Source organism: Mchenga conophoros, linkage group LG2, assembly GCF_057382185.1.
Source record: "Mchenga conophoros isolate Kocher_MC1m ecotype Shallow Benthic linkage group LG2, M_conophoros_male_GT1.1, whole genome shotgun sequence".
Classification (NCBI taxonomy): domain Eukaryota; kingdom Metazoa; phylum Chordata; class Actinopteri; order Cichliformes; family Cichlidae; genus Mchenga; species Mchenga conophoros.
In genome coordinates, this window is record NC_140527.1 from 34,077,504 (window position 1) to 34,089,609 (window position 12,106).

The 12,106-nt window shown below is 39.1% G+C and overlaps 1 protein-coding gene and 1 long non-coding RNA gene across 5 annotated transcripts; one reads left to right on the forward strand and one right to left on the reverse strand.

The window, feature by feature from the left end:
- Window positions 1–897: 897 nt before the first annotated feature.
- LOC146582426 (uncharacterized) lies at window positions 898–2,780 on the reverse strand. Its single transcript, XR_014888866.1, has 2 exons — window positions 2,475–2,780; window positions 898–1,829 (listed from the first exon to the last, which is right to left on the reverse strand). It is a non-coding gene; the product is annotated as an uncharacterized LOC146582426 (long non-coding RNA).
- Window positions 2,781–4,029: 1,249 nt separating this feature from the next.
- On the forward strand, window positions 4,030–10,633 carry ubxn1 (UBX domain protein 1). 4 transcript variants are annotated; one of them, XM_085296855.1, is made up of 10 exons: window positions 4,030–4,078; window positions 4,746–4,810; window positions 4,932–4,985; window positions 5,797–5,936; window positions 6,801–6,891; window positions 6,985–7,176; window positions 9,189–9,240; window positions 9,325–9,447; window positions 9,722–9,905; window positions 10,042–10,633. In XM_085296855.1, exons 2-10 carry the CDS (start codon window positions 4,752–4,754, stop codon window positions 10,080–10,082), a joined length of 936 nt encoding a protein of 311 aa, XP_085152981.1. In that variant the 5' UTR covers window positions 4,030–4,078; window positions 4,746–4,751; the 3' UTR covers window positions 10,083–10,633. The 4 variants fall into 4 exon arrangements, with proteins under 4 accessions (XP_085152981.1, XP_085152963.1, XP_085152971.1 ...); XM_085296837.1 differs by lacking the exon at window positions 4,030–4,078 and adding an exon at window positions 4,120–4,221; XM_085296845.1 differs by lacking the exon at window positions 4,030–4,078 and adding an exon at window positions 4,212–4,252.
- Window positions 10,634–12,106: the final 1,473 nt, after the last annotated feature.

The window sequence follows — 12,106 nt, forward strand, 5'->3', positions numbered from 1 at the left end:
TCCAAACAAAAACGTAAACAAATAAACAATGAGAGTGTAGTGGCAGTTATTTCAATATATAGAAAAAGCATATCATATGAATGTGGAGGGAATGTCTACTAATTAATATTAGGGAAATGGATATAAATAGTAGAATGTTCCGATGGATTAAGGATTTCTTAACAGACAGACAAATAAAAGTATCGGAGGGGAGGGTTTAGCAGAAAATTGAACGCCATAAAGGAGCATTGTGAGTAGACTATGTTTTTAATGTTGCTAAATTATTTATTTAAGGATGTAGAGAGTGGAATCGGGTTATCACTTTTTGCAGATAATGGGGGAATGTGGAGAAGAGGAAGAAATTTAAAATTTATTATACTGACGCTACGGGGAGCAGAAGTGGAAAAGAATATGAATTAATATTCACTATATTGTGTTTATGTGCAGTGTTTGTAGTGGAACTAGCGTTACTTTTAATTTGAAATGACTACATCAAATTGCAAACAGTGATTTAGTTTTGGTTTGACTTTTCATTACAAAAACAAAGACAGCTTCTTTGTTAGCACTCATGATGATTGTGTTCTCAGGCTGAGTGGTGAGTATTTTTTTACTCTGTTTTCAGTTTGTTGAGCTGAAAAAGATCTTGTTACGATATCTTCCTGTAAACACTTACAGGGTTTACAGGAAGAACCCCCAAAAGGTAATTTTTTTTGTAAGGGACCTTTGAGTCTATCACCATCGCTGACTGATGTCAGGGAAAGTCCCATATCCTTCTGACCATTTACTACAAATGATGCTCTTGTATTCACTTTTACTTTTGGTTTTCATTTCAGAAAGCTACATAAACCCATGCCATACAAATCTCAATCTTTGTGTTTTATTCGTGAAAAGGGGCTATAAAGAAACAGAAACTTCAACTGAATTCACAAGAATTGTTTAATTTATTGCAGCCTTCACATAAATCACCATGAAAATTAAACTAAACACAGAAACAAGAAACGGAAAGTGTTGCTGTTCATGAGCTACAGAGAGTCCCAGCAGTGTTTGCATGACAAGAGGTGTCCCTCCACAGATAACAGCAGCTCCACTGGAAGCCACAGTTTTTCCATATGGAGATGCTGTTACAGCTGGTGAGACCCAGAGAAAAACACAGCTGAGAGCACCAAGCCAGACCACGGCATTGGATGTACACTCATTCTGCTGGCATCTTCTATTTAAGTGTTTTTCCTGTCATATATTCAGTTGGCAAAACTGAATATAACCAAAACTTACCTTAAACAACTCCTCTGGGCTTTCCTATTTTTGTGGGGCTACCACTACAGTCTGTATTGTTCGTACTCTTGATCAGCCAGACAAGCATTTCAGAGTACTGCAAACTGGAAGGGGGCGGCAGCATCATGGTCCACTTTTAAATCATATGAATTAATGCTGCCCTCTTTTGGTCATCTGTTTCTGACTACATGAACTTGAATCATTTTATTACACATGATACTTCAGCTTTCATGTCACAATACTACCCACACCCAATAAAGACTTAGTATCATCCACTATTTTATCTTCTAATCTTGGCTTTTACTGCCTCTAAGATTACATGTGTCCCTTCTGATGCCAATAAAAATCAGGCTCATTCCCTCCAAGAACACGTGCTCCTAGAAGTTAACAATGGTTCCAGTAACCCTAGTAAAAAATAAATAGATCTATTGTGCTATTTCTTTTTATATTAGGTGTTGAAAGGATCTTTAACACAAGTGGTAAACAGGAACGAGCATCATTTTCTTGTGTGTAGCTCATCTTCTTCCCAGAATCTCACTGAATATCCTCGGTGAAATTTGACCTTTAATCCTCTCCTTCTGTAAAAAGAAGAAAAAAGCCTCAGAGAACCATAAAGCAATATAAGGGCAGCCTGGAGAGAACTTCACCCCATTGTCTCCTTCGACTTTGGCCGCCCTGCTATATATTGTTAACAGATAATTCCATTATGAAGGGTCATTAGCGTCTTCAGATAATGTGCACCATGAGGCCGAGCACGGAAACTAGAATGAACTCGGTCTGGACAGAGAAAGGTGACGTCAGGAAATCAAATACCACATATTAAACCAACATTTTTAATGCTGGGAAAATCCTCACGCTTATCATCTCAGAGTTAGAACCTGCAGAAACTGAAATGTATTCATACTATAATCATTTTTATCTGAATAGGTACAATATCGTCTTTGTTACCGAAATGACACCAAACATCTTTGTAAATTACACACATGTTCGCACAGAACGTGTTTGCTTTTGAAGGCACTTGAATTCATTATAAATGAATCATCTAATTTCCTTAAAAGATCCTCTGTGATCAACTGTTCTCATTTTAACATATATACAAATACATATTACAGGGTTTGTCCTGCAATGTGCAAGCAGATTAGATGCATGGTGAAATAAACTGGTCTTGTTAATCTCTTGAGTTAGTTTGCTTTCTAGAATGTAAAAGAAAAGTTAATACTTACCCAGTAAAAGCTGCAGGCAAAGCTTCTTCAGTTATTAATTGTAAAAGGAAAACACAAGACAAGTAAAACCCAGATAAAAAAAGAACAAAATATAAGTGTGAGGGGGAAAAAAGACAAACGAATAAATAGTAAATAAGAGCGTTTTTACAAAAAAGACACCCAGCAGTGAGCGGAGTCTCTGAGTAATGGTAGGCTCGTGAATGAGGGCTGCTTAAGACTACGTGGGGGAGAGAAAAATTAATCATTACACTTACTGTAAATATGTAACAAACCCAACCTGCACATAAAAGTCAGCAAATTGCATTGTGTTTGAACACCCACGGAGACACGCAGATGAGATGAAATCATACATGCAGCAGAGCAGCCAATAAGATCATCCGACCTTCTCATCAGGCCTCCCCCACCCCTAATCATCAGTGGACATAATTCCTCTGCTGACACATTTCACTCTCTCTCTCTCTCACTCACTCTTACTGGGGCGCGGTTTAATAAAATCCCCTGATTAAATATCTAAATGGAAAGAACATTATGAGATTACTTTAAAGAAATGATTGATGAATAGTCAAAATCTGGGCCAACTCCATCAAGTTGTACTGTTTATTCTGGTCTTGGATATCTATCAAATCCAAATCTGGACTGGACTTTTGAAGTGACTACAAGATGATATATGATTTTTTTTCAAACGATTTGTAAATTATAGACAATAATAAGACCTTATGTATCCCCCAAAACACAAACCGTTTAAAAATGACCCAGATTTGAAGGCGTTTCTATTAACAGTGTTACTTTACGGTGTTGTTTTGAAGATGACTTTTGAAGACAAAGAGTGTTTGCCTGAAACAAATTTGTAAAGTGCATTTGGCTCAAGCTCAAAGTGAGTGATTCCTGCAAACAGTTCATTCCTGCATGTGTCTTTGGTCAAAGTGTGAGAACAATAATTGTAAATGAGTTACAAAGGGAGAGCCTCTTCGTCTTCCTCCAAGCCAGTTAGATGCATTTATAAATAGTTCTTAAATAGCACATCTAAACCAGTAACACACTCAATGTGTTTCCTGATCTCATTGACTTTGACGGGAATTTGGTTTAACACCATATTTCACACCAAATTATATTCTTTAAAACCATAAATAGACGTAGTGAAGTAATGATTTAATATTCACTTAATCTTTATTTCAGAGGTAAACACCTTGATTTATATACTTTATCCTACTCAGGCCACATCAGTAATAATAGTAGAATTAAAATCCTGCTTCGAACAGAGTATTTCTACACTCTGACCTAGGGCACTACTTTCACCAATTTATACTATTTCACCAGTGATTTAAAGAAACTGGTGTAAGAATGTTTTTTTCCTTAAAAAAGATATTTGATTTAGTTCCTGTAGATATTTTGCATTGTTTATCATTTGACATCGTTTTAGTACCCCGGTATTGATATGCTGTCGCAGAGGTGATGAATAGATGGGGTCAGGTGAACCCTGCAGTAGCTTACGTGTTACTGTTCATTATTTGCATGTTAGGGAGGCTTATTCATTCATTTGAAGTATAACTCAGTAGAAGCTCAAGGTGTATAAACGTGAAGATAGCGTCGTCAAAGTGTCCCCAGTAAGTGGAGGATCTGTATGTTGTTTGTTTTTTAAACAAATCTTAAGACTTCAAAAATCGTTCTTTCTAATAAGCGTGAATTTCGCGTTGTTCTTTTTGACTCGCGTGGGCTTCCTTACTGGTGAAGCGGTGTTGTCCGATGTGTGAGTAGCTAACTATCCCTACCTTCACTGGGTATATTAGCTCATATTTCCTCCGTACATAAATAAACTGGCACGTCAGTTTGCATTTAGCTCAAGTATACAAACGAACATTAACGGCACAAGTGATGAAGAGCTTATTGGAGTTCCTAATTGTTTCTAATCGTGCTAGCCAGCGAGGCTTCCCAGTTAGCTTTCGCAATTTGAACGTTAGCCACATTAAAGCTAATTTTAGCTCTCATCACGATGGTATTTATTATATCAAATAACTGCATATGTGTAGCGGGAATAAATTTGTGTTTTGGTAAGCTGCTAGTAAAGGAATCGTTTATTTATATTCACGCAGTGTTATATTCGGACAATAGTGGTCAGTGTAGCTGCTTTAGTCGGCTAAAATAAAGTCATGAGCTCTTGCACTAACTTTAGTTTGGTTAGAAGTCCTTTGGGTTCTTTTCATCATCAAATGAAAGCATTGTACCAGTACGTTAGACGATGAACTCCTCGTTAACGTTCCTGTATTGTTTCAGGTCAAAATGGCAGAGCTAACAACACTCGAGAGTCTGCTGGAGATGGGGTTTGATCGAAACAGAGCGTGAGTGATCCCTGATGCACACATTTTTTATTGGTTTATTTGGATTTCAGGTTTGAAGCTGATTTCAAGGAAATTAAACTGTGTCTACATTATCTATCATATTATCATAATCTGTCTTTAGAGAGAAGGCAGTGGCCAACACAGGGAACCAGGGAATTGAGCAAGCCATGGATTGGTGAGTTTAGCACTCAGAATAACAACACACTACGGTACTTTGAAACCTCCCACATTAACATTTTCCCTCTGTCATCACTTAACTTGGTGCCACAGTCCAGCTCCACACGCCAGTTTCCCTCATAAAACTATCCAGTGGTTTTCATTTCCCAATGTAAACATGATTGTGGTGATCGGATAAGTGACTGTTGTTTTTTCAGTTTAAGAAATATTGATTAACTTTGTAGTGTTGTCTCAAAAAGTGAATTAGAAATGCTTGTGTGTGCCTTCATCTCCTCTCACTTGGATTGGACTGTTTTCTTGTCGGACTGAAACATTTATTAATCGCATCTAATCTGTGCAAGATGCTACTGTGAGGCTTTTAACTCATTATAAACTTTCTCATATCACCATATTTTTAAAGCTTTCACACTGACTTCCTGTCAGGATTAGCTTTCAGTTAAAAATCTTGGTTCTCACTTTTATGGCTTTATGGGGTGCAGCCCCCTCCTAGATAGTCTCCCTGCTACTACTCCAGTCCTATTCTTCAAACCAAGTTCTTAGACCTGTTTGTGGTTCCTCATACCCGCCTGAAAACTAATATTCCAAAACTTTGGAATAGCTTGTCACACACTCTTTGCACCCTTGACTTTGTGGTATTCTTTAAAAGGCAGTTTAAAACTAATCTTTTCAGATTTTGTGGGTTTTTTTTACTTTGTTTGTGTGTGTCCATTTTGACTTGAAATAGGGTGTTTAAAAATGTTATCTAGACCTCTGTAAAGCTCTTTGTGGCTGTTGGAAAGTAATACATTTTGCTTACGCACTCTCCTCAGGCTAATGGAACACGAAAATGACCCAGACATCGATGAGCCCTATGTGCCGCCAGCGGGCAACATCCTGGGAGGAGAAGCACAGAGCCAGCCCAGCACAGCAGACAGCTCTGAAGGTCAGGAGGGGCAGGAAAGTTTTGAAGGTATGTCATTAAAGGGGCAGGAAATAAAAGTCACCCACAGATTTTCAGTGTGATTGAATATACCACTAGACAACCTAAATGTATCTACTCTTAAGGACTTTACACACTGGACGTGTAAAATCCGTGTGAATATTTAATGTGTTAAAATTTTTTTGACTTGATTTGGATCCAAATAAATAGATCTGACCAATCAGACCGCCACATTTGCAGTAAGTGTGGTCATACTGAATGTGTGCACCTGTGCTGTATATCCAAAAGGAAATGGTAAAATTACACTATTTTGCCTTTGATAGCTATACCAGTTAATCGTGTGTATATATATATGTGTATATATATAGCTCAGTAGCGCAGGGATAGCTCAGTAGGTAAAGTGGTCGCCCCATGATCGGAAGGTCGGCAGTTCGAATCCACTTAACGGCTACCCTGAGGTACCCCTGAGCAAGGTACCGTCCCTACACACTGCTCCCCGGGCGCCTGCTTAGTGGGCTGCCCACTGCTTCACTGAGTGAATGGGTCAAATGCAGAGAAAAACAAGTAATTTCCCCATGGGGATCAATAAAGTATCCATTATTATTATTATATGTGTGCGCGTGCATACAGCTAAATTCAGTTACAGGATATGCACCCCCAGTAAATCTATCTTATCTAGCTCTTTATCTCAAAAATGTTGTGTCAAGTGGTTGAGTCACTTCCTTGATGTTTCGTTGGTGGTGTTTCGTTGTGGTTCATTGGCACTGCTGTGTTGTTTTAAGGTTTGTGGTATTTGATTTTAGATGGGCCTCTTGTCTTGTTTTGCGTTTTTTAGTAGTCGGAAGTAAGCTGTCAAAGTTTTCACGTTGTCTTGCCTGTTTGCTTCGGCTTCAGGAATAGCAGGTGGAGACATCGGCTACATTGAGACAGAGGACGGCGTCAAACGGCCAATGACAGAAGAGGAGAAAAATGAGCAGGTCAAGAGGTCAGAGGATACTCAAAGTGCATTTTACTGATTAGCAGTGTGCATATTGAATATAGAAGCACGTGTGTAATTTAAGCTGTGTCTGTTTTTCAGGCTCGAGGAGCTGATGCGGGTGAAGCAGGCGGAGAGAAGAGAGCGAGAGCGCGCAGAAGAGGTGGAGAGGGAGAAGCAGCGGAGGAAGCAGGGCCAGGAGCTGCAGCAGATGCGCCAAAAACTGCAGGACGATGAAATGAAAAAAATTGCTGAGCAGCGTCAGAGGGAGAAGATGGAGGACAAAATGGCAAGGTATGTTTTTCAACAACACACATACAGTTAGAGAACGTGATAATTAGGTTTGGAGAAGGATTGCATACCAGAGTACATAGAGTCTAATAACCATTCAGTCAAAAAGACACTTCTTTGGCTTCGCTCCCAAATGTCTGACATTAGAGCAGGGCGATATGACCAAAAATATTTATATGATATACATTTGAAAATTTGCAATAATGATATAACTGATGATATAACTGACACTAGACAAAATACTTTACAACTCCACAACTTTATTAGTGCAAAAAAAAAAAATCAATGTATTTTTACTTAAACAAGCAGCTGTTTTTTATGTGCATTAAAGTTATATAAAAATTTAACAGTGCAAATGCAAAATCCTTGCTGACAGTTTAACCAAAAGGCGTTTCCAGTGGAAATTGGCCGACATATCCTCAGCATAACCATGTATAATATCCACAAAAGTTAAAAAGAGGTTATACACACACAATACGGTAATATTATGTTGAAGCACAGTACGTATCACTCCGCGAGGCTCCTGCCTACGATAGCCGTAATGCTCCGACAATCCATCAAGTGGTGCAGGTTCGTAGCTTAGCAAAGTCGTACTAAAACATTTGACAGATTTTCGAGTGCCATGTACGACACAAAATCGTTTCGAGGTCAGTAAACACAACCAGAATTCATACATAAGACACACGGGATTATAAGGGGCTCTGTCGATTTTCAGAAAAATCAAAGGATTGATTTTAAGTGTGCCGTATTTTCCAAAAAACACGGTAATAACGACGGCCCGCTAGCATGCTCTACCAAAAATAGTGCTTTGTTGTGTATCTGACGGACGAAAGCCAAACCAGTTCCACACCACTGAAGCTGCAGCATTTTTACAAACCAATTCTGGTTCATCTGTTTCATTCAATGATCCGCTTTCGACCTTCTCATTCTCCGTAGCTGCCATGCTTTTTCCGCCATGTGCGTATAAAAACAAAGGCACTGCGCATGTGCGTTTGACCCATATTCTATCGCGATATTCCATTTTCTTATCGTTGCCCAACATTATACCGGTATTACCGTGAACAGTATGTTATGGCCCAACCCTATCTGACATGTTTATTCTCATAAAAACAAACTTTCAGTCTTACAGGCCCAAGACTAGCAAATCCCACCATCTCATATACAGGACTAGCTTGGCTAAAAGGCATTCTGTTGCTTTTTAAATAGTATAATGTTACTCTGCCCGATAATTGTCTCCCAGCATAATCTCATGACAGATGGATGGGCTGTAGAAGAGCATCAGCACAGCAACAGGGCTGGTATCTGGTGTCTGCTTGTGTGAGGAGGAGCACAGCCAGAGCCCTACAGAATCAAGTTTAAACGGCTATTCTTGTGCATGTTTCTGACCAGACTGTTGGAAACAGACAACGCAAGGATGACATGAGGGTCCCAGTGATGTTACAGGGATCATAATGTTTGCCACACTCTTTCACGTCTGACACATGTTCTCAATTTGAAGCTTCTTTAATCTGTGGAGAGAATTTGGGTGTTCTCTGGTTAAAAGTCATAAAGCTGCACAGTGCTGGGCTGTGAGCTGATACCACTAACAGATTTCAAGCCCTTGTTTCACCCTCGGTGAAATCATTTTCTGACAGTCTGGTGAGAAACATGCACAAGTAACTTACTGTGGTCACTTCAGCTGAGCACTGACACACAAAAGAGCAGATAGCAGTCATGCTGTTGATTTTTGTGATGTTTTCCAATGTATTGCAAGCCTAAATACTGTGGATTTATTAATAAAAAAGCTAAGCGTTTCACTGTAACTAGTTGTTCCCATGAACCCTTTTTGTTACATTCAATTGTTTTGTTTTTTTATAAAAAGGTAACAAATAACCCAGGAAAATTTTTTATCTCTGCTTTACCTATTGGAAAATGTTCGCATTCATAAAGATTAACTTGTGTTTGATTAAGTAACTTTGTTCCTTTGTTAACTCTGGTTGCTGAGTCATTGTGTTGCTTATCTTTATTACCAACAGGCAAAGGGTTAAAGAGAAGATAGCAAGAGACAGAGAAGAAAGAGCACAAAAGGTACTTTTCAAGTTTATTTTCCATTTCTGTATTCTTCCACTTCTGGTGGAAACAAGAACAACTTGGACTTTTTTTTCTGTGAAGTTTGGAGGTATTGCACCCTCGAGCACCACTGCGTCATCCCACCCTGGCCAGCCCAGTCCATCTTCACCCACCAGTCAGGGCCCTCCACCCACTAAAAAGGAGTATGATGAATCCAGGATACAGGTACCTAATTCATACTTGGTTTTAAAATTTTACTTTACATGTATGTTAATAAAGTTTGAAGTCTGTGCCCTTTGAAACAGAACGTCACAGGTTTCGATAAATGCATATATAATATGTGCACAGAGTCTTCAGGCCTAACAGGGTGTTTAGAATAAAATGGATGATAAGCAGAGTGTGCTTCAGGGCTTAGGCCTTTAGATGAAAATGAATCCACTAAACTGGTGTTGCGTTGAACTTTAAAATATGTACTTTAATTTTTGCTGCTTCTTCACAGGTCCGTCTGCTGGACGGCTCGACCATCACAACAGTCTTCAAGGCCCAGGAGCCGCTGGCGGCAGTGCGCGTCTATGTGCAGATGAACGGCAACACGCCCGAGGGTCAGGACTTCACGCTGCTGTCACCTTACCCCCGTCACGTCTACACTGAACTGGATATGGAGAAGCCCCTCAAAGAGCTGGGTGAGCTGGGAATAGCATTAGGCTGCCACTTAGCTTAAACTGGATTTGGTATCATCACGTTATAATTTTAATATTTAGTGAAGATTAAAAAAAATCACAAATTGAAATCAGACTTGCTTTGGTTCTGTGTGTTCAGGTTTGGTGCCTTCAGCTGTGCTGGTTGTTGCCAAAAAGTAAGAACAGGAGGATCTGCTCTGTGAGCCTACCTCACCACTTCCACTACATCGACACCAGAGATACCAGAACATGGACTGATCCACAAACAGAGCTGCAGTCTTTTTCATTTCACCCAACAAGCCAGATAACTTAATACAAGCACAGATGTGTAATTCCTCTCGAAATGATGATATGGAGGAAATTGGTTCGACTATCAAAAAGAAAAAGGCTTGATTGAATCCATCCTGTTCTGCGCTGGTTTCACCGGCTGTGGGTTGGTGTGTGCAGTGAGCCTGATAGTGAAGATAGCTGGTTTCTGACAGATACTGCTTCAAGGAGCACCACTCATAGTTTCAACACATTAAAGACAAAAATAGAGAACAAACTTGTTGAGTTTTAACCCAATCCATAAAAACACCTGATTCGGAAAGGACCTTAAGTTTAATCCCCACAATCTTCCTGATTTTGTGACAGTTTGCCTTTTCTTTTTTATATATAAGTTTAAATATATCAACAGCTATGTCTACCTGGTCACCAAAAATCTACTTAAAATAAAGCTGACTTGGAAAGTTTGTTACTTGTGAGCTTTGTTCATTTAATTCTGCTCATCATCTCCATCCTACTTTATATGTTCCAGTTATCACCAAACAAAAGGTTCAGCTGAAGCTGTGGACGGTGTCATTAGTTTTGTAGGCGTCTCATTGAACAGATAGAGAAAGACAAATTCCGACCTTGGGATGGGGATAAAGTTTAGAGAAGGGTTGGGCAATTTTCCAGTGAAAGTGTAACATCTCCTGTTATCAGTAGAAGTTTATAAAGAGATAAAAATAACATCTAGCAGAATCAAGTCCAGATTATTGATGCAGCCCTCCACAACGGTCCGACATAAACTTTGGACTTTTAACTGTATTTTCATAAGTTTTATAACTACTGATAAAGCCCTCCCCCATGCTTCAAAGTAATTAAGTAATAAACAAGTGGCTGACAGAAAAGTTTGGTTTTTTTCCTCCACTGTCTACAAATTTTTTTTCACAATTTGTAGTTGATGTGTAGTTAAACTTCCTTAGAAAGGGGAGTTTCTTTGGTCCGGCACACTCAAGATTACCGTGTGTTGTATTTAGCCCGCAGTGCAAAATGAGTTTGAAACCCCCGGTTTAGAGGATCATCTGTTAATCAATATTCAAGGTTAATAGTCCAAAATTCAAATGTAAACCCAAAGTGCTTCAGATTGTCTGGGGATCTGGAGCTTTTTTAATACTTTCTTACAGATTTGCAAAAAATTTAATAAAGTAGGTCTTAAGCAGGAAACCATATTTACACAATCTTGTTGACTTAGTGATTTTATCTCTGTGTAAAGTCTAAAGTTGACTCAAGTGATTTTCCTCTGGGTTTTGTAGTTTGCCACAGATCCTTTTCCTGCTGCGACTCACTCCCACATTACATGTTTGGCATTTTGTCCACATTTGAAATCAATACTTAATCCACCAAATAACACAAGTTTTTGGACTTTGTAGTCCTCACTAAACAGCCACTGGTGCTGGCATTATACAAGACAAAAATCACAACCAGACGCTGTCAGTTTAACTCAATTTGATATGTACAAGTCTAACAATGTCCACGTTACAGATGGCCTTCCTTAACTTCAAGGTTGTTGTTTTTTTTTGGCTATTAAAAAAAAAAATCCTCAGCATCTTTTTTCAGTAAGTTTTAAATCTTGTGTCTGAGTTTCAGCCCAGATCACAGTCGCTAACCAACAGCAGTCCCTCTTCTCACAGAAATTATGCTAGTTTGGCTAAAAATAAAAACCCACGAAGAAGACGAGCGCTTTCCCTGTTTGCATGTGCCCATCCAGCCAACACTTTATTTTAAACAAAGGGCATTCTCTTTCTTGTAAATGCTCTTTCTGACATGTAAACTCCAGATAATGAGCAAGGCACAGCGACCCAAAACAGGCCACCAGTTTTACAGTGTGATATTTGATTTTTTGCCCCACCCACTCTAATTATGAACACACAAGCAGAAACACATGACACAAAGAAACAGTG